The 26,146-nt window shown below is 45.2% G+C and overlaps 4 protein-coding genes across 6 annotated transcripts; 1 reads left to right on the top strand and 3 right to left on the bottom strand.

Annotated features, from left to right (window-relative positions):
- Positions 1-251: 251 nt before the first annotated feature.
- LOC130535318 (protocadherin Fat 4-like) lies at positions 252-3,106 on the bottom strand. Its single transcript, XM_057050311.1, has 7 exons — positions 2,852-3,106; positions 2,697-2,776; positions 2,428-2,604; positions 2,194-2,321; positions 1,897-2,114; positions 1,564-1,819; positions 252-1,462 (listed from the first exon to the last, which is right to left on the bottom strand). The coding sequence occupies exons 1-7, from the start codon at positions 3,104-3,106 to the stop codon at positions 252-254; spliced, it is 2,325 nt and encodes a 774-aa protein (XP_056906291.1).
- A 334-nt stretch (positions 3,107-3,440) lies between these two features.
- On the bottom strand, positions 3,441-7,779 carry LOC130535317 (protocadherin Fat 4). The gene has a single exon (XM_057050310.1). The coding sequence runs from the start codon at positions 7,308-7,310 to the stop codon at positions 3,441-3,443; it is 3,870 nt and encodes a 1,289-aa protein (XP_056906290.1). The 5' UTR covers positions 7,311-7,779.
- Positions 7,780-12,174: 4,395 nt separating this feature from the next.
- hmgb1b (high mobility group box 1b) lies at positions 12,175-14,830 on the bottom strand. Of its 2 annotated transcripts, none has more exons than XM_057049382.1 (5): positions 14,522-14,830; positions 13,323-13,478; positions 13,088-13,233; positions 12,825-12,999; positions 12,175-12,741 (listed from the first exon to the last, which is right to left on the bottom strand). In XM_057049382.1, exons 2-5 carry the CDS (start codon positions 13,467-13,469, stop codon positions 12,619-12,621), a joined length of 591 nt encoding a protein of 196 aa, XP_056905362.1. In that variant the 5' UTR covers positions 13,470-13,478; positions 14,522-14,830; the 3' UTR covers positions 12,175-12,618. The 2 variants fall into 2 exon arrangements, with proteins under 2 accessions (XP_056905362.1, XP_056905363.1); XM_057049383.1 differs by lacking the exon at positions 14,522-14,830 and adding an exon at positions 14,182-14,449.
- A 564-nt stretch (positions 14,831-15,394) lies between these two features.
- wdr95 (WD40 repeat domain 95) lies at positions 15,395-25,721 on the top strand. Of its 2 annotated transcripts, none has more exons than XM_057049381.1 (30): positions 15,395-16,515; positions 16,721-16,913; positions 17,536-17,559; positions 17,670-17,723; positions 17,797-17,874; positions 17,972-18,037; positions 18,146-18,376; positions 18,547-18,632; positions 18,707-18,799; positions 18,891-18,936; positions 19,034-19,080; positions 19,269-19,386; positions 19,457-19,526; positions 19,610-19,850; positions 19,934-20,039; positions 20,207-20,358; positions 20,544-20,643; positions 20,727-20,824; positions 20,898-20,977; positions 21,044-21,098; positions 21,192-21,237; positions 21,450-21,509; positions 23,007-23,166; positions 23,264-23,359; positions 23,437-23,495; positions 23,682-23,814; positions 23,897-23,942; positions 24,144-24,232; positions 24,889-25,061; positions 25,129-25,721. In XM_057049381.1, the coding sequence occupies exons 1-30, from the start codon at positions 16,448-16,450 to the stop codon at positions 25,144-25,146; spliced, it is 2,886 nt and encodes a 961-aa protein (XP_056905361.1). In that variant the 5' UTR covers positions 15,395-16,447; the 3' UTR covers positions 25,147-25,721. The 2 variants fall into 2 exon arrangements, with proteins under 2 accessions (XP_056905361.1, XP_056905360.1); XM_057049380.1 differs by having other exon boundaries at positions 23,004-23,166.
- The last annotated feature ends 425 nt before the right edge of the window (positions 25,722-26,146 follow it).

Raw genomic sequence — 26,146 nt, 5'->3', positions numbered from 1 at the left:
TGAAGAGTTAAATGTGAAGAGACACAAGGAATAAAACTTGTCCTACATTCTGGTTAGATTTTTATAATGAACATAATTAAATAAAAAGACAAAGCTAGATATTTAGATACACCGTATGTAACCATATCCTTGCATTGAATGATTTCATCATTTCTATGTCTTAAGAAACTACTGAAAATATGTAAGCAAAATAATAAAAAAATTCTAGTAGCTGCATCTTGTTCATATGACCAAGCTTTAACCTTAGACTATTAAATTATTTCTTCGATGTCATTTTGAACATCACAGCTGAGACTGTTTTTTTCAGGTAAACCTGCAATATCCTCAAAAAGTGGGAGATAGCTTTTAAAGGGCAGGGGTGTGTTTAAAATACTGCCCCAGCCGTGCTCCTTAAAGGCAGCATTCTCTGCTTTCTCCTGACCTGATACAGAGACGTGCTCTGAAAATGAGCCGGCAAGCTGAAATGGTGCGAAGCCTGACGACACTGAGAGCTCATCGTATCTGTCCTTGATCGAAAACAGTTGAGGCTCAGCACTGGTTAGCATCTCCTTGTTGGATGACGGATGAGTGGCGCGCTCAGCATTTCCCAAGAACTGCACGGAAGTGCTTAATTTGAGAATTTCTTCAAAAGTGAGGTGCTGTGCAGGTCCCAGGAACCCTACCCGGAGCTGGGACTTCTCTGCATCAACATGTCCGTCTGCCTTCTCTTCACTCAAACATTCTTTTTTCAGTCCTGTCAAAAGCACCCTCAAATCTCCCCAGTTTAGGTTAGGTGTAGCTCTAATGAACCTTGTGGCGCGCCAACTGAGCTGCACTGAGGCAGCGTCTGAAAAAGACCCACTTGAGATCTCACAGTAGTCCAGTTCGCTGTTTGTTACAGGCTCAACATTGGATGGTCGGGCATCACAATAGCACTCCATGTTTGCACTACATTGATCAACTCCCACGGGGTCATAGTGGGTCCCTTTTTTCCCCTCATCATCAAAACAAATGCCTACATCGTCTCTTTCTGGCTCTTTCTGGGGGGAGCCTTCTCTCTGGGATTTTAAATTATGTCTCTTTATTCTATTAAACGCAACAAGCATTCCTGTTATCATCAGGATGGAGGTAAGAGGAAGTAACAGAGCTACAAGCCACAGTAACGCGCCGCCGCGAGACTCAGAGCATCGACCACGGCTGTCTGTAGCAGAAATACAGATGTCGCACGTGTGGCGGGACACGTTAAGGAAACAGAGGCAGGAGCTGTCCTCTGGAGTGGCCTCACACATCCTTTGGTTCTGACAGGGGGTGGGGGGGAGACAGCCGTAAGCATCAGTGCAGAACGATGAGAAGCAGACATCTGGAGAGATGCAGCTCGACTGGACAAGAGCAGAACCCAGCCGGACGTTTACCATTGCGCTGTGTCCGTTAACAGGCAGCGTGTAGCTGGACATGTTGAAATACTGCAGGCATCCAGTAAATCCTGTCAAATTCAGATGTATTTAGTCAACACATCCCTCAATTTGATGGCGCTTATAGAGATTTATTTATCATGCTCAGATAGTGTTTAGTCTGTGTATTCACCTAAATGCTGGAACAGTGGATCATCTGTCAGAGAAGCTCCGAAAACAATCTTTTTGACACCACCGGGGGTGAGATTGAGACTTTGGTGAGTGACGTTCAGGGCCGCCACACCATCCACGTTCAGGTAAGTGTCCTGTCCGTTGCTGAACAAGTCCAGGACATGCCAGTCTCCATCAGCCACAGGAGAGTCCACAGTCATCTCAAACAATCCCGAAGCTGCGGATTTGGTCATGTACACGAGCTTCCCGTCATTTACCTGAAAAAACAAAACAAAACAATGACTCCATTTGACTATAATCATTCTATATCAGGACACAAGCAAACAGTACCAACCTTGAGCAGAAGATATTGTGTATGTCCAGCAACAGAGACCAAGGCGCCATTATTTTGGGTCTTAAACTTGATGCTAATCCCAATTTGTTCTCTGTATCCATTTTCTTTTTTACCGTCCAGCAAGTCTTTCAACAAGAAGTCTCTTCTGGCTCGTTCCTTCACAATATACTCAATATATTCATCACCAGAGAAATGCAAAATAAGCTCTTCTGCCATTTCTATTTAAAGGGAAATAGCAAAGGAAGACATGTTATAGAAACACTGCAATGTCATCGGACCAGGACATTATTATGTTACCTTGAGAACACGTCTTTCCTGCAAAAGGGGTTTTGCATTCACAGATATAGTAAAACCAAAGGTCGTGGCAAATGCCGCCATTCTTGCAAGGGTTGCGGAGACAGGGTGACGTTGCTGCCCGAGGACAGCTTTATGATAAAGGTGAAGAGAGGATGTTCAAAAATGCGGGATTTAAAACACATATTGAGGATTACTCAGGGATTGAGGGGTGGGTTTGTGTTTTTAAAGACTCACCCATCAATGATGTTATACGCGGCGAGGGCCGTCGACGGCCTCAGAGGAATGCCGTTCACGCGAAGGTTTCGCATGCATCCGACGAAGTTGTGAGTATTTATTTGAACTGGAGGCCATAACGTTGCATCAAAGTTCCTCAGTCCTCCGACTGTCATGTTATGCCCTACATCTAATGTCCTGAACGTTAAAGATAGAAGGAAAATCTTCAGCTTCAACATATAAACAATTACACACAGAGACATAATTAAGTAGTGACAAAGTAGCAATACCTCTCTAAACTTTTGCCTTCTGCAAAACAAAATCCGTTGTTGTCAGTGTCTGTGCAGTTGTCCACACGCAGAGACCCCATCTATGGAGTTCATAAGTAATTATATCCAAATATACTCTATCTAAATTTGATCTGTGAACTTGGTTTTGAACTCACGTAACCAATCCTTCTGATAGTGACAGTATGAAAGTCTCCATCTGACACCTGGATGTTTGTCTGCAGCCTCTCAGGCCCTGAGCCCAGGTCATAAGAAAGATGCACAGCCCCATCTAGGATCTCCAGTGCCAAGAACTCCCTGCTGGAAGGTCCTCCAGGATTGTACAAAAGGAGAGAGTTCTTCTGCAATGTTGCAAACTCCAGAGAGACTAGGTTTATCCTGCGGTCCAGAGGGGGAAATTCGATGAAGGACATCTCTTGAAAGCCATAGCTGAGCTCATCGCAGTGGACTCCACTGACTCCTGAAATAACACATGTGAACAGGTGGAATGCTAGCGTAGCTTTGCTTAGCTTAATCAAGCTTAGCATAAAGGTGAAACCTTGCCAAATTGAATCTGCTGGCAAGAACGAATAATAATGTTCTCCTAAATTGTTGGTCATCGTACCAAAAGGACAATCACAAGAAAATCCTGTTTGGGAATTGATGCAGCTACCCTGGATGCAGGGCGAGGATCTACAGTGGTCTATGAACCGCTCACACATTTCCCCTGGAGAAAACCAAGCAGATTTCAGAGTACCGGTATAGTATCTAAAAGTAGCATTTGTGAATATACAAAATTGTACCTTCAAATCCAGAAACACACTGGCAGTGCTGTCCACCTGGACGGACCACACACGTTCCTCCATTTTGACAGATCAGATTTGTGCATCCATCGGTGGAGCAGACAGAGCCAGAGAATCCTCCGTGACACTCGCAGGAGAACCCTCCTACAGTATTCACACATGTTCCTTCGTCGCCACACGGGTTTACATCGCATTCATCGACATCACCCTCACAAAGCGTCCCAGTAAAAGCTGCGGGGCAGCTGCAGCTGAAAACCTCTGTCTGTGGCGACACGAAAATAACCAATTTGCTCTCCAGGACAGCGAAAGTGTGGCCGACAGAAAGGTTTTGGCTGCACATCGCCCCGTTTTGACAGGGACCCATCAGACATGAATCGCCACTGATTTGAGAAATTGTCACATTACTCTGAGTCTCCAGTAATTTCCTATGGGCTGCGGAGACACTCACGGCCACCTCTCTGCTCAAATATTGGCCATTGTAGTTCTTAGCAGCAGCCAACAGGAGGATTTCACTGCCCAGGTGTTTGATTCCAAACACATGTGTCTTCGAGGCCTGCAGGTTAAACAGACTGTCCAGAGCTTTTACAAATCTCAGATATTTATAAGACAGAAACTCCTCCCTTGAGGATGATGACACGTAGAAGAATATGCAGCTATTTACTGAGGCATTCGTGAAACCTTTGTAGTTAACATACACACTGTTGTTCACTGGGAGATGGAGTCGGTCTGTCACTTCGACTGTGAGATTAAAGGTCGCCTCGCCATGGAAAGGGGATGACCACAGCTCGCAGGTGTCATTAGCTGTGGTAAACATATTTAGAGGTCCACTTTTGATTAAGCAACTGAAGGTATCTGATTCGTCTGGATCTTCTGGATGGACGTTGCCTATCATGCCTCCAGGAAAGGAAGCGCCAAAATATTTTACCTCTATGGTGATATTTCTGGGCAGGGAGGGGTTATCGTTTTCATCCACAATCCTGATGTAAAGCATGGCTGTGGATGACAACTGAGGCATCCCTGCGTCCCTGACAACCACCAAGACTTGATACGCGGAAGTGTCCTCTCGATCAAGAGCGCGTGTGGTGGACAACTCTCCGTCAGGTGTTAGAGAGAAATCAGTGGGGGGATTTACCAGCCAGTAGGCGAAAGGTCCCTGGTTTGGGGGTAAATCAGGATCCAGTGCTGTTAATTTGGCAACTATGGTGCCTTGAGGCTGATTTTCTCTCACTTGAACTTCAGTGTACAAGAGTTGGGGAGGGTTGTCGTTAACGTCGACAACAGTCACAATCACGTTAGCGGTCTCAGCGTCCAGAGGAGAACCGCTAGGAGCAGCTTTGAGGGTCAAATTATAAAAAGACAATAGTTCTCTGTCCAGCTCAGAGTTTACTGAGATAACTCCACTGGATGGATCAACAACAAAAGCCAGGTCTGTGTTTCCGTTCTCAATACTGAAGATGACAGGAGATGAGTCCTGATCTAGAACACCCACGGTGATAACAGAGGACCCAGCACGACTGTCCTCTGTAATATTTGCAGAATAAATAGAAGAAGTAAAAACTGGTGCGTTAAATTCGGTCACACTAATGTGAACTGAAGTTTCATCCACATCCACGCCTGTGACAACACCCAGGTTTCTGGCTAGAACCTTTAAAAGGATGCGACTGTCGGCTTGTTCTCTCAAGCTGCCGCTAGTGTATATTTCACCAGAAATGTTATCAATTTCGAAGCCCTTTGTTTTGCTTTGTCCAAACATCGTGTAAAACACCTGACCTGCAGGGCCGCTGTCACCATCTGTAGCGGTTACTCTTCCGACCCGAGTTCCGATCCTCGCGTTTCGGAACACAATAAAGTGGTATTGATTTTTGTCGAATGTCGGCGTGAACTCATTGACATCCGTGATCTGAATGACAACACGCGCCACACTGAACAGCGGATGAGCACCGGCATTCATGGCTCTGACCGTCACCTCAAATACCCGCTCCTGCTCATAATCAAAGATGTCCGAGGTGGTGATCGTACCACTTCCTGGATCAATTGCAAATTTATCCATCCTGCCAGAAAAGAGAGAGTAGAGCATCTGTGCGTTTGAGCTTGAATCGGCATCATCGGCCTTCACGTCCAGGATGCTTGTTCCGATTTCTGAGTTTTCGGGCACTGAGATGGTGTACGAGGAGGATAAAAACACCGGGGGGTTGTCGTTCACATCCAGAACTATCACTGTGACATTTAAAGGGCTGCTTTTAGAGAACCAAGCACCGTCCTTGGCTTCCATTTGGAGATGATAAATGCGATCTGTTTCAAAGTCAAGCTCTTTGATCAGCGTTAGGATCCCAGAATGTTCTCCCACAGACAATGGTGAATCTTGATTTTCATGGGTAAAGCCATATGATATAGCACCATTGGTACCATAATCCCTGTCTTCTGCGTGTATTCTCCCAATAGGAGATCCCACCACCAAATCCTCGGGGACAGAGAAAGTCACATCTGGTTCTTGGAAGACCGGGGGGAATTGATTCCTTCCAGTAATTTCAAAGGTGACTTCAGTCAGTGAGAATAAAGGGGGGTAACCCTGATCAACTGCCTGAAGTGATAACGTGAAAAAAGAATTAATACTGCCCTCCACACTTTGTTCTAATATTACTTTACCACTTTCTTCCTGGAGCAAGAAGAAACTAGATGCATTACCCCCAATTAGAATGTATTTAATAGCAGAACTGCTGTTGTTTGTGTCCTGATCAATGGCTGTAAACTTGACCACCTCGGTTCCTACAGCCATGTGATACGGTGTTGGAATCAGACGCCGGTGAGGTAAAAAAGACGGTGGGTGAAAATTAATTGGTTCCAGTCTCACTGTCACAGTGGTGTTGCTGCGGAGCGGAGCATCACCACAATCAAAAGCAAAGACTGTAAACTGGTAGAGTTCAAAGGAAGAATTAGGTAATGTCAGCGGCTTCTTCGAAAAGATTTCCCCAGAGGGAGAGTTCACCCAAAACTCCTCATTTGATGGATCGATGACATAGAAAATCTGGCTATTTTGTCCCAGATCTGCGTCTGTGGCAACAAGCTGCACCACAAACACATCTTTATCTTTTGTTTCAGAGAGGACAGCGGAATAAACACTGTGGGAAAATAGGGGACTATTATCATTGGCATCTGTAACAACAACAGTAACATCCGTGCTTACGCTCCACGCGGAGTCATTTGCGCTCACTTTCAAGATGTACTGATCTCGAGTTTCCCTGTCCAGAGGTCTTTTGACAGTGATGAAACCGGTGATGAAGTTGATGGTAAATGGAACATTGCTGAGTTGGTCAATTATAAAGTAATTAATTACCGCGTTGGTGCCCAGATCGTCATCAGAGGAACTGATCTGAATAGCCGAGTGTCCAACAGGGGAATCCTCTGGTACTTCTATAGAGAAAATCTGAGAAAAACGAGGTGCATTGTCGTTTCTGTCCAACACAGAGACAATGACAGTTGCTCTGTCTCGATGTGAGGGGTTGTTTAGCTCTGCCGCCTCGATTGTCAGATTGAACGTGGAAATATCTTCCCTATCTAAAGCTGCAGTGGTGCTCAGCAAGCCGTTTTCATGGTCAAGCATGAAGTAATTATTGACATTTCCATCTATGATGTTATACAGGACCAGGCTCATATTGTCAAAATCGGCATCAACAGCGAGAACATCACAGATCCAGGAGGGTGGGTGGTTTTCAAAGACCTCACATCTGTACTCAGCCTGAGTAAACTGAGGGTAGTTGTCATTTATATCACTGATGCTTATGTGAATTTCTTCAAATGATGAGAAAGGGGGTGAGGCAGAGTCTCGCGCTTCCATCAATAAAGCAAACCCCTTCTTGTCCTCATAATCCAGAGGGTTGTCCACCGTCAGAGCTCCGCTCACTTGATCTACATGAAACTTGTTGTCAAGGTTCCCAGAAGCGAGATAAAAAGAAACGGGTTCGGCTCTGGTGCTAGCTGCAGAGACAACCGCCACTAATGTTCCAACTGGCACATTCTCAGGAATGGAACCATTTAGAATTTCTACGCTAATTTGAGGAAACTCTGCAATGTTCTGAAACCTGATACTAATGGTGCTGGTGTCAGATTTGGGAGTCTCTCCAGCATCCTCCACGTGCACGTTCAGTACAAGATCTTCTGCCCACTGGAGGACACCAGTCGTGTACACATTGCCACTGCGTGGATCGATGGAGAACAAATCAGAACCATGCCCATATAATGAATAATGCAGTTCTGCATTCAAGTCTATGTCTTCGTCTACGGCTCCTACAGCACAAACGACCGAACCTGCAGGAATTAAATACAATAAATATCAACAGAATGAAATTTCAAAGTTCGACCAATTAAATGGCAGTTAAAAATGCTCACCTGCAACCATCCCAGTGGGCACATAAGCCACGTAAGGGCCGTTCATAAACTGTGGCCAGTGGTCATTGACATCTCCAATGAGCACAGTAACAATCACAGAACTCGACAGAGGCCAAGTCAGATGTTTGTCGCTGCCAATCACCACCAGCCTGTAAATGGCTACCGTCTCCCTGTCCAGGAGATCGGTCGTAAAAAGCTCACCAGATGTTTCGTCAATGGCAAACGGCATGTCAAGACCCGCCAAGCGATAGCTAAAGACGTGTGAAAAGGTGAATAAACCTAGCACTAGACCTTCAAGAGTTACATCGAACCTTTAAAACTGTACCTCAGCTCTCCGTTCACACCCTCATCGATATCAGACGCTGTTACCATGGCAAAGACAGTGCCTGCAGGGCTGTCCTCAGATACAATAGTGTTGTAGGCTTCTCCAGTAAATGCAGGTCGATTATCATTGATGTCACCCACGATGATCTGGAGCGTTTGTGTTCCTGTTAGAGGAGGGGATCCTTAAAATGTTAAAGTAAGTCAGAAATGGTCAAATAGCTTGAAGTAAAACCAGCAGCAAAGCCTTTGCAAAACAAAATACTGTCAACTTGCTCGGAGACACCTGAATCAATAGCAATAATGGTAACGAAGTGCACTGCTTGGACTTCTCGGTCCAGGCTGTGTAAAATCTGAAAGGTGCCATTGAGAGTAATGGAGAAGTGACCATTATTTCCACTGAGAATAAAGTACTGAAGCTGGCTGTTGGTGCCAAAATCTTCATCCAAAGCTGAAACCTAAGTAAGAACATGAAAACAGAGTTATACAAATGAACGATGAAACTGAGCATCCATGAATTATTGGTAAAAAGGAGCACCTGATATGTGAGTTTAGAGAAATCCTCCTCATTCTCCATGACGTGTAAGGTCAGCAATTCAGGATTAAAGCTGGGAACAAAGTCATTGATATCCATCACTGTGATGTTGATAACAGCTATAGTGGATCTGGGTGGTTCCCCCAAATCTACAGCCGTTAGGGTTAAGGTGTACTCCGCATCACTCTCCCTGTCCAGTCGCTCCATGACCATAACAACCCCACGCACGGCATCCACGGAGAAAGGACGGGCCTTGTCCAGCATGTACCGCACTTCTCCGTTCATCCCGATGTCCCGGTCCAGAGCTGAAACCTGAAGCAGGCTTGTTCCTCCTCGGACATCCTCTCTGACCGCCACCTTATAGAGGTCTGTTGAGAACTCGGGGTCGTGATTGTTCACATCCTCGATAAGCACAGTGAGAGAGGAGCTGGTGGTCATCCTGGGTGAGCCCTCATCGATGGCGGTGACTGTCAGGATCAGGCTGTCGTGCAACTCTCTGTTCAACGTCTCCATCAGGCGTATTTCCCCACTGCTGCTATCAATGCTAAAAGTACCCTCAGCAGTGGTATTTAAATAGTATAAAACCAGAGCGTTGGATCCCTCGTCGTCATCCTCCGTGCGTATGGTCATTATGACTGAATGGAGGGCGGCGTCCTCTGTAATTTTGACCGTGTTGGCCGACACAAAGCGTGGAGCGTTGTCATTGACATCACCAACCGTCACATAAACCTGTGCTGTGCTGGTGAGCTGCAGCGCTGCCGGCTGGACGCGGTCGCTGGCGGTCACAGTCACATTGTAAAAGTTCTGCATCTCTCTGTCTAACTCTGCTTTTAGGCACAAACTGCTGGATGGGTTAATGAAAAAGACTTGATCTTCATCCTCACCATCCACGCTCAGTTTGACATCTCCGTTATCACCTGGCATTAAGGGGGGAAAAATAGACGACTGACTTTGCAATAATATCATAAATTATGTATTGGAATATTCTTAATGCTTCTGCACCCTATTCTTTAAAGATCCTTGTTAATATTTCAGTTCATTATAGGAGTACATAAACTATAAAACATGCATCTTAATCCTCAAACTATCATGAGGTCTTCAAATTGTATTTCCAGCTGAACAAAGTAATTATTATTAATTAGATTTTTTTTCCCATGTAATGTGATATATTGAACTGAATTTTAATGATCTGTGCAAAAATGGACTTCCTGGTGAATAGTTGAGGCTGATGTTCTCAGCTTACCACTCACCACATAAAAATAAATAATAAATATTTGAACAATAATTATGTTGGGACTCAAAGAGTAGAGTAGCATCTGCTGGCTGTTGGACGAAGGTTGTCATTCAGTTGTGTTTCTGTTCTTACCGCTGTCTTTATCTGACACATTCAAGGACAGGAAGCAAGTGCCAACCCTTGTGTCCTCCAGTAGAAAGGCAGAAAAGGTACCTCTGCTGAAAACGGGGGGGTTGTCGTTCACATCCAGCACATTGAAGTACACGCTGACACTGGATACCTGGGAATCCCCCTGCTGCACCATCACAGTGAGTATGTACAAGCTTTGTACTTCAAAATCCAGGCTGCGGGATAATAAGAACTCCCCTGAGAGGGGACTCAGGAGGAACAAGCTCTCCCCATCATCCTCCAGCACCGAGTACGTGATAGGCGTGGGAGTCTCTAGCACTGTGTCCACTTTTCCCACACATGTTCCTGTAAACACGTGGACAGAGCAAAATAATATTAATATGAAAAAGAGGAAAATGCTGAAAAAGGTTTTGCTGCTCTTTCTGACCTGGCGGCGTGTCTTCTTTCACTACAAACGAATGAACAGTTTTGGAGATGAAGGATATACTTGATTGCCATCTGGCACCAGGGGGTGAGCTGACTGTAGCATGTTGGGGTGCATCGTCAGTGAATGCATAACACCATAAAGGGTGCCTATGCTGCCCTGAGTCAGTACGTTTAAAGTGGCTTTTAGCGCTCACATTCATGCTATGTCCAGATAAAGCTTCATGAGAGCATGCACTGTTGAACATCTGAAGTTATAAAAAAAAGAAAAGAAAATATGATACATAACATACAATGCATAACATACAAAAAAAATATTTTTGGTCATTTTCCCATCAACAAATGTTGAATTCTACCCATCTCCCTGTAGTAGCACATAATAGAACTTACCAGGAATGCAAGCAACAACAGCGCACACTTTGTCCAGTGTCCACTGGAGTCCATTATAAAGTGCCTTTACTCTATCACAACTGGAAGAAAAATTGGGGGGGGGGAAAGTCCTGAAAAGTCTCTCTACACAACTGCAACAAGAAGACAAGTCAAACCCCTGCATCCACAGTGATTGCTGAGGGTTCTCAGGTTGTAATCCTGCCTGACACACCTCTTTGACTCCCCTCCAGAGTCCACACAAATGCTGCTGCCAAAGGGCCAAAAGCTGTGGACCTCCATGCAATGATGGGGTTTACTTAGTTTTGACAGTAAAAATAAAATTAATTAAATAAAAAACATGCTCTATAACCCTCTTATAAGTTTACAATAATTTATGTAATAACAATATTTGTGGTAGTTCTTCAAAGGAAGAAAATAGCAACAGGGAAAGTTTTGTTAGGTTTTATCAGCTCCTTTTACATTTTCTCCACAAATGCTCCTGTTGAGGGCCCATGAAGGCTGAAATTGAAAACTTGCTTGAAGCAACAGATCCAAAAGGAAGCTATTTGTAGGACTTGTAAATAGGACTTGCTGTCCTATTTAGAGACATTTTAATGAAAAGAGAAAGAACACTGTGGAATGCAACCCCATGCATACAGCATAGCATCTAGCTAGCACTGGCTAATGAACCTATTTTTATTTTATTTTATTTTAAATTAACTATTGATTTTGTGAGTATATGCCGAATTTTTGCTTTCTAAAAACATATTTTAAAAGGACACCAGTTACTATTCTTTCTTAAATGCTGTTTTAGTTCGAGGGCATTCTGGCTTGAGTTTAATTGTAGCTTCAGGGTGGATCTTTAAGAGGTCGAGTGCGTCACTAAATACAGACGCAGGAAACAGTAGCCAGAAAAGGAAAAAACACAAAATTAAAAGGTCCTGGATCCTTCTCACTGGGAGGACAAACATCACTTTCAGGACATTGGAAAAACACAAGAATATATGATTATTTAAAAATCAAATTGGATATTAATAAACCGATGACATGTTGATCTCCCGGAACCAAAAAGGTTACGGTATTTGTTTTTTCCGAAAGTATTTTGATTTGGACGTTTGTGTAGCCGCTTGGTGAACTACAGCGCCACCTGGTGGATCATTTAACAGCCTGGAAATATAAACGTCACAGCAGTTAAACCTGCCAACGTGGGAGCTGTCTAACCATACCCGGCAATAATTTTTATTATGCGTTTTTATTTTTAGATTTCAGAATAAATCTTCAGACCGAGAAGAAATCAAACACTTTAAGAAAAACGACCTTTATTGAAGACATTCTTGAATGTCGACAGCTGCATTTGATATTAGAGTGGTATTCAAAGAATAAAAAGACATTGGGACATCACATAAAAAAATATTTTTCAACATAATAGAAAACAAAATGCACTACCAACTCAGAAATCTCATTTTTGAGTTGTAACACCTAAAGACAAATTACTTCCATACTGATTTTTCAGTCCTAAATTGGTACATAATTATATGGCGAGGATAAAGAACTACCACTAGAAAAATCTCAAACTTAAGATATGTAGTGTTAACTTTACAAAAAAAGAGAATAACACTGTACATCTTAAAAACATTAAATATACACATGTTCTCGTTTAGTCTTACTTCGGTTTCAAGATGGTGAATTGAGTATATTAGGGTTATATGGCATAAACAAAACTTCCGGTTTCAACTCCTTTACAGTTTACTCATCATCCTCGTCGTCATCGTCTTCCTCCTCCTCTTCATCGTCTTCCTCCTCATCGTCATCTGCCGTGGCAGCTGATTCAGAGTCCACTTTGCCCTTCGTGCGGTACGCAACGATGTCCTGAGGATGACAGATGGGGGGTTTTTTGGTGCAAATAAAGAAAAGGATTATTTTTTTCTGGCGTTTGGACGGCGTGTTATTACCTTGTCGTACTTCTCCTTCAGCTTGGCGGCCTTCTTCTCGTATGGCTGCTTGTCCTCTGCAGTTTTGCTGTTCCACATCTCGCCCAGTTTCTTGGCCGTGTCGCCAATCGTGAGTCCGGGATTCTCACTCTTCACCTTGGGGCGTAATTCAGCGCAGAAGAGGAAGAATGCGGACCTGCAGGGGCCACACGTCAGGTATTTTATGCTGGGATGTAATTGTTGTGTTGCAAAAACACACTTTATAGTCATTATTTCAGACATACGGCGGTCTCTTCGGGGCATTGGGGTCCTTGAATCGCTTCTTCTTGTGGCCTTTCGGGGGCACGTAATTCTTCATTTCCCTCTCATAGCGCACCTTGTCTTGTTTTGCCATGTCTTCAAATTTGCCTTTCTCTTTTGGCGACATCGTCTAGTGGCGAGGGGGGAAATACAAGGAACCAGGGTTACGCAATATAATTGGTAAATATGTAAAAATGTGCAGACAGCAACAGATTTTACCTTCCAGCGCTCTGAGCATTTCTTGGAAAACTCTGCGAAGTTCACAGAAGCATCTGGGTGTTTCTTCTTATGCTCCTCTCGGCATGTTTGCACAAAGTAGGCATATGAGGACATTTTGCCTCTGGGCTTCTTTGGATCCTTACCCATCTTGTATTACTAAAACAGGAGAAAGGGAATTGTGCAATCTCAGGCGAATGCTTTGCATTCACATTGCTAATAGCCGTACTTTTTGCCATCCGTGTCTTTGTCAGTTGCATCTATTGTTTAAAATCGGGTGGTGGGGGGTGGGGGTAGTGATTGATAATTCACTGTACAAAGCAACATGATGCTCTTGTATAATACTCCCCAGCAGATGACTCTTACTTCTTGAAACTGCACTTCCACTTATTCACTTTGGAGCAGCAACATTCCAGAAAACAAATAAACCCCGTTCGATTTATCCTGGTCATATTTGCCTCCAAATGTAATGCATGGGGGGGGGGGTTCTGCTTGTATTAAAGCTACATGCATATATTAGCATTAGCCTCCATCGTCGGATAGTCCGCTAACAGTTAGCCAGTATGGCTCCTTTTTGCTTTGTGTCCCCTTCATTTAGCAGAGACGTGCTAGCCAGTTCTAGCTAGCCGGCACGCCACGGTTGTCTTTTCGTGGTGACGATTATTAAAATGGCTGATTAGACTGCTAACAAAGGGAGGTCGGACGCGCACACCAGTGGCTTTTAACGGCCTCCTGTGCGTTAATAAAAGCCCGCCTGGTTGCGTTTCGGTTTTACGGTGTGGATGGAAGAGACGCGGTCAGCCCCCGCGTCACTCCGCCGGGTCAAGCGCACAAAGTTGTCAGTTCGCAGCCCCACTCTCACCTTCTAGCCGCTAACGTTAGCTTTGATGACAGCAACATGGCCAGTCGAGGCTCCCACCATTGTCGGATTAACGCAGCAGCTTTAAACAGATGCCTCTGCGGGAACCGAGAGCTGGATTTAATTCCAGGCCGCTGCTTTTCAGCGATCGGGAATCGCTTAACGGAGTGAGCGGCGTTAAATGTCAGCAGAACCATTATGGTGTTAACGTCCTACCGCGCAGTCACGCCACCAAACAAGCGCAAACACGCGTAAAACCACTGCTCCCGATAAAGCAGCTTTTTCGTGCACGGTCGGTGCGCAACAGCCGCCCGGAGAGCGCGCTGCTGTGATGGATGCTTACCTCTACAACGCTACAAAAGGCCGGTTCTACGTCGGTGCGTCTCAAACAATGGGACGAGGAGCGCCGTCGGTGCGCGCTCTTTTGGCTATGAGGGTCCCTCCGTGTTTACCCCAGCGGTGGGCTCCGGCTGGCGGACATTGGCTGCCGGCGGCTCCTTGGAGGATCTAATTGGATATTGCGGGCCTCAGTCACGCTGGTTGTGCAGTTGGTTGTCCGAAAAGATTGTACGGGTGGATGGCGCTAAAATTGAATCGAGGGGAGAGGATGAAGAGAGGGCGATGAAGAGCTAAATGCTGCAGGGGAACGCTGAAAGAGTGTGACGGAAAGATTTCAAATTATCCACGCATGTGCGGGACAAATCGGGATTTATTTAGAATTGCGGTATGTTGTTAGTGGGTGCAGGGATAGGATGCAAATGGAATGTGTGTCTTGAATAAATGTACCGTATTTAACCAGCTTTTTTGGTAATTATTATAATTCCTTTCAGTTGAAATCATGAATATTTATACTTTGGAAAAAAAATGCACATTTTGCTAAAATATACAACAGAAGGGCCGCACGTATTAAAATAGATATTTATAGAACACTGGACTGGCAGCACTTTATGCATATTTCATAATTCTTTCATAACGCTTCTGCAGCTCACAAAATCCATCAAATCCCAGAATAAAAACTGCTTGCATGAGAGGAAGGTCTGTGTATTTGTATGCGTAATTGAAAACAGCTTGTTTATGAATCAATTTTACATTTATTGCACATTTGTGGTGCAATTAGCTGCATGAACAGCAAAATTTCATTAAGTAAATATGTTGAATCTTGTAAATAAGCTCTTTTTTTCTACTCCTAAAACACCTCTCAGTTTATCAGATTAGATTTGAACAGTGTCACTTTCTCCTGCAGCTCACTCATTAGTTTGAAAACCAGACTCGCATCTAAGAGATTTTAATGAAGTTAAAATATTCTGTTAAACACTGACAGTCGTTTCCTCTGAGATCATTATCTAGCATATTATTTTGTCTGAAACTCCAGAAGGGTCTCCCACTCTTCTCCCACTCTCCTGTCTTTAATCAAGGTTTTTTCCTGAAAACCTAAATCTTTTCAGGTTTACGTATGTGCTACTTTATACTTGCTCCAGCACTCTGCTCCACTCCGCTGTGGAAGTGTGGGACCTCACAGTCAACCTGCTTCCTCCCAGTCTGTCATGATGGGATGGTGAAGCAAACAGCTCCGACTGCCTCAACCAGTCCAATCGGTGTGAGGAGGCCGATAAACTGCACCGACACAGATGAGCAGGCTGCTTCCAGGATGTTTCCAGGCTGCTTCAAGGCAGGTTCCAGGCTGCTTCCAGGATGTTTCCAGTTTGCTTCCAGGATGTTTCCAGGTTGTTTCCAGTCTGCTTCCAGGTTGTTTCAAGGCTGCTTCCAGGCTTCTTCCATAATGTTTCCAGGTTGCTTCCAGGCTGCTGCCAGGCTGTTTCCAGGCAAACACTTGTGTCAAACACAAGGTTTAATGACACAAGCCACAATTTATGATTTCTGGTGACATCATAAAGTAAATGACACTGTGAGTGTGCCGTAAATCCCCTGAAATAACTAATCTTCATGTGTCATTTTTATGAGCAACCTGGGTGTTGTTTTGTTTATGTTTATTCTTTCTGGCTGTTCTTCAGACTTCATTTCATTATTTTTTCTGTGTTGTGGAAGTCTGGGATAACATCGTAGAATTAATAAGATAATAAAAAAGTGATTGAAAGCTGCAGCTACCTGTTTTACTGTAAACAAATAAAAGTTTTTACTGTCTGTATCTCGGTTGCCACGGGAGCACCTGCCCAGCTCAGGTGTGCTGCTGGTGTCAGGTGGAGCGTCGGTAGTCAGACGCACTGAAATCTGATTCATAGCTCAGCCTGTGAGACCGTCCAGCACCAGCATGCCTTCTGGAATGAAGGGCCGCTCTTCTTCAGCTTCGGGGAGGTTGGAACACCAGTCGGGGTCCAGGTAAAGTGCTTCTCAGTCCTCAGTTTATCAAATACGGAATGAGCTGTTGTCATGGTGACTGTGTTGCTGTCTTTCAGCTGGATGAAGCAGATGTTTGTGGTTTCATTTGTCTCTTCCTCTTGTGCACCTATTGGTCACATTTCCACACCCTGACAACATTTAAAAACAGCATATATCCGGGCTAAATTTACCTTCATCCCTTCAGCATCCTCTCTGAGCTGGGCCGGAACTGGTCTGGGGCTGGTCCAGGTGGTCGAGGTCAAAAGGTCATGCCAGAGTGGCTGGTCCGAGAGTTGCTTAAACGGGACAAGAGACGGCACTCAATCACGCTGGGAGATGAGCTTCAGGTCATCAGGCAACAAAGGCAACATGTTGCCGAGTCTGTCCGCAGCTTCCAGGTAGTTTTGACAACATCGCAGTACCGCTTGATTCCTCAAGAGGTCACTAGATCGCCGCCTTTCAGCTCTCTCCAGAGTGAATTATTGTACTGTCATCTTAAAATGCCCCCATAAATTAATCTGAAGATCGATTCATTTGTGACCAAGCAGTGCAGAACGTTGTATCCCTGAGCGGGAGGCCCCAGCCAAAGGAGAGCAAACACAGCTGAGGAGGCAACAATTTCAAAGCAGGCCTTTGTGTTTTCCTCCATGGCTGCAGTCCTGCAGGATTGTCGTCCCTGCAGCAACATCTCCATCACATATAAACCCTCTCCTGCTGTCAGGAGTGATGGAATGATCCAATATCAGGCACACTTGGAGAAGTTCTCTCCTGATCATCTCTCCTGATTCAGCAGGACCTCTGCGTTAGGAGACCCCGGTCTTCGCTTACATCCTGAAGCAATTAAGTTGTTATACATTAATGCAACAGAACAGCAGGACACGTGCAGCAGGGAAACCATGGAAACATGTCAGATCTGACCTGTAATTAGCACAGTTCTTGGTGGCGACCCTTCGATTGGGCTTTAATAACTGATCTTTACTGTTAATCTGCTGTCTCTCTAACCTCGGTTTGTATTTTTAGCAGTTGGACTCTATCAGCTGTCTGGTGAGTGCATTCAACTGGAATTTAAAAAAAATGAAATCTGCCACAGGGCGGCTTTTTTCCCTTTTTTTTGCTGATAATTGCTCAAGACAATCATTTCTTTTCCTCGTCAGACCGAAGAGACAGTTTCGCTTGACAGCCTGCAGAAGCTGAAATCAGCCTTTGAGGTGCCGTATGAGAGAGCACAAAGAGGAATATTCATTTTTAGCAGATGCAATTGTGCTGTTCTCTTTTTTTAAGGAATCTCGATGCTCGAGACCCATTAACGTGACGGAATTTGGACAAATACTCAGGAGGTGTTTGGATCTACCTAAAATAGTGAGACAGTGACTTTCAATTGTTTGCTTTTTGTCTTTCTTGATCCTTTAGACCTGCATTCATCACATTTTTGTTTCTTATTCTTTGAATTTCACAGAAAAGTTCACAAATTCAGGGTTTATTTAAGAAGATTGACTGTTTGGGCAAAGGGAGGATTTCATGGGTGAGCTGCACTGCACAGTTGTTTCTCTTGGAGTGTAAAATCTATTGAATTCATCTTTCCAGACTTGTACGACGTCTTCTCAGGCTAATCTGGCTTTTTGTGATGAAGGGCGACCTGTGCGCATACATGCTGCAAGAGTCCAGAGCCCGGGAAGACACCGCGCGCCGCAGGAAGCAGACGGCCTTTGCTCTGCCGGCTACACTGCACGTGCTAGTTCACGGCGTTCCGGTCGTCGGCGTCCATCCCATCCATGACAGCACCGCGGTCACGGTGGGAGAGGACGGGGTCATTTGCTGTTGGAGCTCTGAACTGAAGCCACAGAAGACCAAAGATGCATTTGTAGGTTTTCAGAGTCAAAGAACAGCTTAAAACAAGCAGAAAATACACAAAAGTTAGCCTATAGGATGCCCTCATGCAGAAATAGTTATTCTGGGTTAACAAACGTTTGGTTTGTTTGCTTTGTTCAAACTTTTTAACCGAATATCAAATTCCTGCTGATGTCCCTGCAGGACGGAGGGTCATTAAACAGGAAGTCAAAGTGGGCGAGCTGCTGCACGCTGATGACAGAGTGCAACAAACTGATGATTGGAACAGGGTAAAAGAAGAAACATGTAATAAAGGGACAAAGTCTAAAATGCCTACCGGTAATTGTTTTAAATGTGCTTGCAGAGACAGAGAGATCCAGTTTTATGACCTGTCCACTCTGGACCCCTACTGTCAGATCAATGCGCTGGAAACAATACCTTTGACTTTAAGTCACAGGTGGGCCCTACGTCTTTTATCCTTTATTGTAATTTGTACTTTGAGCTGAAAAAGAACGCCAGCAGGTGACAGTTTGTGCGTTTTCTCTCAGCTGCCTCAGTCTTGATAAATATTGTATTCTGTACGGCGACGCCGAGGTAAAGAGAGCATCAAACAGAATCCTTCATTAAAATGCAGTTTAGTGAATCCAGCAGGTTTTTTTTTTTTAAATATGTAATTTTTTTTACCTTTCAGGGATGCGTGACTGTCATTTTAATTTCTTGCTTTGGAGACACCCTCAGGTACGCTTCTGCTTCCTTCCCTTGTAGATTATGATAAGAACCGGCGGCCTCGGGAGAACGCCATCAAACGGTTGACGCGCAGCTTTGCATTGAGAAAAGCTGAAGCAGTAAAAGCCAGAAGACCGTGCACTCCCGTCTGACCGTCTCTCCGCTTTCCCGCCTGATATTTACCTTCTATTGTTTCACAGATTATGGAACAAGCTCCCAAAGATTGCAGGTGTTCCCAGCGTTCCGATGGACAGAGCGGTGATTTCTCCCAACGTGACGTTTGTCAGATGGAAAGTTCATCAGGACTGGGTGACGCACGTGAGGAGTGATCTGCTTTTGCTGTCCGTGCTGCGACAAATCCAGGCAGAACTAACCTTTGTCTCTTTAGGTCAAATATTACGCAGACTTTCAGGCGGTTGTCTCTTCATCCAATGAGGAGTCCTCCTCAGTTGTTTTAGGTAGTTTTTCTTTCCTAGTTTGCTCTTATCTCTCTTATTATTGTGATTAAAACATGTATTTAAGTCTCGCTCGCCCTCCGCAGGACGTGTGCTGCCTCTAACGGACCCGGAGCAGCGACTGACTGAGATCTGGGAGGCTTGTTACGGAGGGAAGATCAAAAAGGTTCAGCTGACCTGGACGCCGCAGCTGCGGGCGTCACATGACCAGACGGCATTCAGCATTAACAAAGGAGTCAAGACGTTTGACCTTTGCGGGAAGCACAGCTTGTTGGTCACCGGAGGCCTGGACAGTCTCGTGCGCATGTGGAACCCACATTTCTCAGGGTGGGGAATCGCACTAAATTCCTCAGGTTTGCCTCGAGCTCCCGGGAATGTCCAACGCTTTAATTTCCTTTTGCGTTCTCCAGGAAACCAGCTGGAATTTTGAGAGGCCACCAGGCTCCCGTCAGCTACCTCTGCATCTCCTCCGAGGACAGTCAGATCTTCTCCGTCTCCGTGGACAACGCCGTGAAAGTGACCCCCTCCTCATTTTATAAATCAGTCCTTAATGTTATTAACTCACTGTTGCCCATGTGTGTCAAAGTCAATGCCTAGATTTATATTTAAACAGGAAATTAAAGAATTATGAGCCTTTACGCTCCCCAAAAGCCTCCATCGTGGTTCACCTGTGCATGTTTCAGGTCTGGGACATTCAGGAGCAGCATTGCTTGCTAACGGTGGACTCCAAGGAAAGCGGGATCCGCGGTGACATAACCGCGTGCTCGTACTCCTCCTCCATGAAATCCCTTTATGTTGCCGCCGACAACATGGCTGTGCTCTCCCAGAAGACAAGGTCGGCGGCTGCGCCTCTGTGTTCTCTTCCTGAAAGAACCTTTCTCCTGTTCTCTGAATACATCTAAGAAAACCTCCCGATTGATCTATTTCTGTTCCCGTGTGATCATTTCCATAATAACCCGCCGCGGCGATCATTTTCACCGAGGTTTGCTCAAACCTCCGTTTTTCCGTCTCTTCTGAAAGGCCGCGCCGTCGCGGCCGACTCGTCTCTCACGAGGAGCCCGTGAAGTGCTGCGGCTACTGCGAGGAATTTCGTCAGGTTGTCAGCTGCAGCGAGGAATCGGTGCGTAACCCCCCCCCCCCCCCCCCCCCCGACGAGACCCGCAATATCATTTCAGCTATTTAATTAACTCCAAATGAGCGCAGGTTGTCAGAGTCTGGGACTTCGACACCGGACGGCTGGTTTTTGAGTTTGGCAGCACGCATGCCGTCACATGCATGACCTTTGACCTCTCGGGGAGAAGGTAGAGGCACAGCACAGAGGCTGCAGGTACATGTTGCTTTTGTTCAAACATCCAGTAAAGCTCGCCTTTACAGGCTCATCACGGGCGGGAGGGATGGTTGTTTAAGGATCTGGAACTACAGCAACGGCCAGTGTCTAAAGACGTTAAAGAAAGGTGAGTTTTTCTGTTTAAGTACAGACCCATAAGATCCAGAGTTGATGTCTGTGGTGCTTCCTGCAGAGGGCGAGTGCCGCGCCGTCCTTGACTGCATCTTTCTGAGAGTTCACAGTAACTTGTGAGTAAGGAGGGGGGCTTGGGCGGGGGGGTTCTTTTTTTGCAGGGTTTAAATCCGAACTCACACTAACTTTTTGAGTTTGCTTCCCCAAAGCTACGTGATGTCAGTCGGGCAGGACCGCAATGTCAGCATTTATTCAGTGAGTACAAAAGCAGAGACATTTATTGTTGGCCGAGCTTCAAAAAGTCCTTCGCTCAACTTCTGTTGTGTTCCTTTATGTTGCTGTTTCAAGCTAAAATTGCTCGAAAATTTGAAAAGAAGGGAAAAAAAGATTTCAGCTGCATAAATGTTTCTTTTTTGCTTGGCGCGGAGCGTTTATGAAAGGTTACCTTCTGCCTTTTGAATTCTCAGGACGTCCCCGCAGACTTCCGTCATGTCCAGAAGCCGAAGCCTTCATGGCAGGACGATCAGGTGAAACATGAACCAATAAAACAAACCGCTGTGAAGAAACAACAGAAGGCCACTGACCTGGAAGCTTAAATCCCTCATAAATCATTCCTGTCTACGCCGGTAGAAGCGTTCAGCCTTTAAAGAATTCCGGCCTCTTTTTAAACGCGATTATTTCAAATAAATGAAAATCATTGGAGGAGAGCAGAGTGCATTATGCAAGAGGGAGATCTGGCCAGTTTCCAGCCGCTGCCTGAGCTGATGGTGCAGATAAGCCTCGCCTGCTGGTTTGTGCATTCATTTTATATGCAGACACACAGGACTCGCTTTGGCCCTTCACTCCTTTGTATTCTTTTACTGGCAGGCTTTTAAAGCTCGGGAGGAAAATGGAAGAAAAGCATCTGGGCTTTTTAACCCGCTGCGTAGCATCGTCTTCAGTCCGGAAAATCCTCCCGTCCGCTTCATTCCAATTATTATTTAACCCATTTTCTCTTAATTTGCGGTTGTTCAAACACAAAGATTGGATTTCAGCAAACTGGTTTTGAAAACAGCTCTCACGTGGAGAGGTCAAAGGTCATGAAACTCAGCAGGATTCGTATTCGAAAGCCCGACACGTCTCGTTTCACATCCCATCACCATCTTAAGGTAAAAATTCCTAGTATAGTAATTAATGCGCCCTCATACCCAGCCTGGAGAAATGTATTGCACTTTCAGCATGTGACCTTATCTGGGAAAATCGATCATCAGACAGCGCCGCAGTCTCCCCACTGCGCCTTCTCTCTCCGACGGGCGCTCTCCTTCCCACCAACGTCGAGGATCTGAGGGCACAAGTGGCGCTCGGGGTGTTTCCTTTCATGTCTTTCATGGCAGCTGGTGGCTCCGTTCACTAAAGAGGCCCATTAAGCAGGAAGATTGAAAACAGTAGGAAAAAGACCCATTTGATTATCTCCAGAGACCCCTATTGGAGCTTTTTTATGGAGGAGATGGATGGCTTATTGCTCTCTGAGCCCCAGGTTCGCTCAGATTCTTTGTTGTTTTTCTTCGTGCGGATTGTTTTGGGACTCATAAAACATTTAAAAATGGCCACATACAGTTTAATATTTCTCTCTGCACTAAGTGGCAATCAAGTTAAAACCTTACAAACCCATCTGGAGTCACAAATGGCATTTTTTCCTTCAGGGTGTACGCCGTTTCGCACCGGCAGCGGCGCTCTGAGCAAAATTGCTGTTGAGCACAATAAATAAGATAAATTGCTTTGAATCTGTGTGAGGCACCATGGCAGCAGTCATTTTTGGCTTCGCTGCTTACTCAGGAGTTTGACGTCAATATTAAAAAAAGTGTTGCCCTCTTCTGAAATACTGCAAGCAAACAATGGTTTAATGACTTCTACTTAAATGAGCTCAGCCCTGTCTGACAGACCAATGCTAAGGTTCAACCGGTTAGCTTAAATAGCTAAAATGACGCTCAACACTCAAGTCCTTTTTTGATCATGCAGTATGTAACCGCGTCTCTTCTCAGAAGAAGGGACATAAGGAGGAAATTCTTTGCGTGGCTCACTGCCCCCCGTCCCTCCTGGCCACCGGCAGCTGTGATGGCGAGGTCATCGTGTGGGACGTGGTTTCTGGGCGTATGCAGTGTCGCTTCACCAGCCCTCCACCAGATGAGCAGCAACACACTGATGGTGATGTCAGCCCTTGAAAGTTAGCAACAGGTCTTTGGCTTGTTGTGCGATCAGCTCATTCACTCTTATTATTTCTTTATTTATTGTGGATGAACAGGAATTGACGCAAGTGTCACGAGCGCCATATTCCTAAAGAGCAGCGAGCTGCAGCAGTTCTCCATGGCGACGGCTCTTGTGACGTCTGGGGCCATGGGTTAGTGTGAGGTGGAGAGATTCTTTTACTATCATGGATGATTTCCACAGAATGCTTGATTCTACTCTCTTTTAAAGGTTACATTAACCTGTGGAGTGTGCACAGTGGAGGAGAACACGTGGGCGCTCTCAAAGCTGTGAGCTAAAGAAAATCCATTCTTGTTTCCCTCCCGTTCACATGAAGAACACTTTAAAATGTCTGAAAACGCCCCACTGTCCCGTCCGTTTCTTTGATTAGACGCAAATCTGATGCAGCTTTTTGCTTTCTAATGAGTTAGAGGATTAAATGACCGTTTGTTGCTTGTTTTCTTTCCTTTTTACAGTCTAGGACTCAAGGAAAGATTACAAAACTGGCCAAAACAGAGAAGACCTCCCGATTGTACGCTGCTGATCAGATGGGATACATCTACATTCATGACATTAAGAAATTTGCCCCCAGTCAAAAGTCACAGAAAGGTAAGTTTCTGCAGGTTTGTAGTTTTAAAATTAAAGAAAAGGTGTTTGTTTGAAGTGATTAAAGTGGGTTTTTTTTATATAGACTCAGCAGAAAACTTTTGGCGTGCTCACACCAGCAGGGTAACGGGGTACGTCACGTACACGTCACACCAAAAAAGTAGGATTTTTCTATTTCCTCATTTATTTTTACCTTTTCAAAGGGTACAAGGGGGAGGGGGGTTCTAAAGAGGATAGATCAGTAGAGCTGAAATGTTGGTTGCTGGGGTGCTCCGATGATTGAGGGCGCTCCTGCCAGGAACGCGGTCCTTCATCTCTTCATTCCCATCCAGCCTGCAGGTTGTTGCCGATGATCAAGTGGTGCTCACCTCATCCACCGACTGCAGCGTGCGCCTCTGGAGCGACCGCGGAGAATTTATAGGTGAATGTCAGGTTCATCCTTTTGATCTATATGAAATCAACATTAGCTGCCATTTGCCTCGTCACCTGTCGAGCGCAGAGCCTGAAACCTTTGAAAAGAATGCTTTGCAATATTCCAGGCTGCTTTAATGATAGCAGGAATCTTCTTTCTCTGCCAGGACTCCCCTCCTGGCATCTGATTCAGACTCATTAAACACTCCAGCCTGTCTCTCAGCCATCATCCAGCTGCACAACATGTCAACCACATTTATCAACACGAGCATTTCAGTATAAAAGGTTGTGCCGGGTGAATCTCAGCAAAAGAGCTCAGTCAATAAATAGTCTTGAATATTTGGTGTCTATTTTTCATTCGGCTCATGTGTTTGATAGAGAAAGCATAAAAAGTTCACTCCTACACATGTTGGCTCACCTACAGCGGGTTAATAAAAAGATCATTAAACCCCCTGAAATAAGGATTGCTTCACCCTGATTCCTCATATGTTGAGCAATAAAGATGAAATTCCTCTGTGGCTCTGCAGGAAGTGGCTGCGGCACCGCTGCAGAGGAGTGACTTCCAATGGAGTCCGACGTTGTGACATTTTAATAAGACGCGGTGTCACGTCCCCTCAGCGCAATTTGGCAAAAGATTAAAACGAAGAATTTGGTCTTGGTTGGCAGGGACCTTTGGGCAGAATGAGATCTGGAGCACCCGCCTGTCCTCTTCCTGGAAGCATCCTGCCGTTCCCTATGAGGTCCTGATTGATCCTCCGAGCGTGCCGAATCCGAAGATTTTGAATATGGAGACAAATGCAAATAATTCTGGAGAGACTCATCACAGAGGAGGCGTAAAGGTTAGCTGGTTGTGAGGCCTTGAGTTTCCAGATGCTGAACTAAATTGTTCCTGTGGTATATTTGCAGGCGCAGATGCTCAGTTAGTGTCGATGTCCCCCAACTCCATGAACCAGCGGGTGAGTCAGATCCTCCACAGCAGCACCACGAATCTGCAGACACAAAGTGCGACACCAGACTGGGCTGAAAACACCACAGAGTTACATTCAGGGCCGCTGAATCTGTCCTGCGTTCCAGGCTCTGCCAGGCTAACAGGTTATCGACCTCTGCTTCTCTCTGCTTTTCGATACTTGAGATTCACCAAACACCAGGAGTCTCGTCCGTATTGATTCGTCCCAGGAACTCTGAAGAAGTGAAGTCAGCTGACAAAGTTGAAACCGTATCGATCACCGTGGGGAATCTGGGTCAATGCAGCATCCACGGTGATGAAGAACTGGGAAAATGACTTATACGAGATAACTCCATCTGCACCCATCTGGCCTTTTTTAATACCAAACAACAGATAATCCAATCGGACAAATCTGAACCTGGAAGGGATTTTTCAGGCAAAAAAACCAACGGAATAACCTGCGTTGCAAAGCTGAATCACAAAATTACTGTGATTTGCATTCTGTACATCGTGGGCTCAGCGAAATAAACACAGCCTGTTTTGACCATAAGAAGAGATATGGCTTTTCTTTAGGTGGAATGACAACGTGCAAGTGCGAGAATGACCCGTGGAAGGAGATGTGATGAATATTTTCACAGTCCCTGAAGGGAATAGATAAACAGAATAAAATACACTCAATTCAGCAGCTCGCAGCAGCTATTAGCGCCTAACCCAGGATAATTATCCAGACACACTCCAAGAGCAGCACCTGTAAATTATTTACAGATCACCTTTAGCAAAATAAGTGAAGGCAGAAGAAAGATAGTCCACAAATACCACAAAATTGTGTTCACCCAGATCACCTAAAAGAAACAAATACCAGAGGGTTTAAATGGAAATCTACACAGGGATGTTAAAACCACAGAGCAGCAGGCTGCCAGCGAAGTGGCAGAGACATGCCAGCAGCCTGGAGTCAGTCAGTAAACCTGAGTCTGCCTT

The sequence above is a fragment of the Takifugu flavidus genome, chromosome 12 (genome assembly GCF_003711565.1).
Source record: "Takifugu flavidus isolate HTHZ2018 chromosome 12, ASM371156v2, whole genome shotgun sequence".
NCBI lineage: Eukaryota > Metazoa > Chordata > Actinopteri > Tetraodontiformes > Tetraodontidae > Takifugu > Takifugu flavidus.
Note: the sequence above shows the minus strand (reverse complement) of the source record. Positions and strands in the feature narration are given on the sequence as shown.

What these genes read in the sequence shown, in the direction of transcription:
- LOC130535318 (XM_057050311.1), bottom strand. Translation starts at nt 3,106, where the DNA reads ATGTCCTTCATCGAATTTCCCCCTCTGGACCGCAGGATAAACCTAGTC. An exon ending in GCGTATAACATCATTGATGG is followed by an intron (nt 2,322 to 2,427) that starts GTGAGTCTTTAA and finishes TTTATCATAAAG; the next exon opens with CTGTCCTCGGGCAGCAACGT. An exon ending in TCCACTGTTCCAGCATTTAG is followed by an intron (nt 1,463 to 1,563) that starts GTGAATACACAG and finishes TGAATTTGACAG; the next exon opens with GATTTACTGGATGCCTGCAG.
- LOC130535317 (XM_057050310.1), bottom strand. Translation starts at nt 7,310, where the DNA reads ATGGAAGCGCGAGACTCTGCCTCACCCCCTTTCTCATCATTTGAAGAA.
- hmgb1b (XM_057049382.1), bottom strand. Translation starts at nt 13,469, where the DNA reads ATGGGTAAGGATCCAAAGAAGCCCAGAGGCAAAATGTCCTCATATGCC. An exon ending in AATGCTCAGAGCGCTGGAAG is followed by an intron (nt 13,234 to 13,322) that starts GTAAAATCTGTT and finishes CCTCGCCACTAG; the next exon opens with ACGATGTCGCCAAAAGAGAA. An exon ending in AATGCCCCGAAGAGACCGCC is followed by an intron (nt 13,000 to 13,087) that starts GTATGTCTGAAA and finishes TGGCCCCTGCAG; the next exon opens with GTCCGCATTCTTCCTCTTCT.
- wdr95 (XM_057049380.1), top strand. Translation starts at nt 16,448, where the DNA reads ATGCCTTCTGGAATGAAGGGCCGCTCTTCTTCAGCTTCGGGGAGGTTG. An exon ending in TTTGACCTCTCGGGGAGAAG is followed by an intron (nt 20,825 to 20,897) that starts GTAGAGGCACAG and finishes TCGCCTTTACAG; the next exon opens with GCTCATCACGGGCGGGAGGG. An exon ending in ACGTGGGCGCTCTCAAAGCT is followed by an intron (nt 23,496 to 23,681) that starts GTGAGCTAAAGA and finishes TCCTTTTTACAG; the next exon opens with TCTAGGACTCAAGGAAAGAT.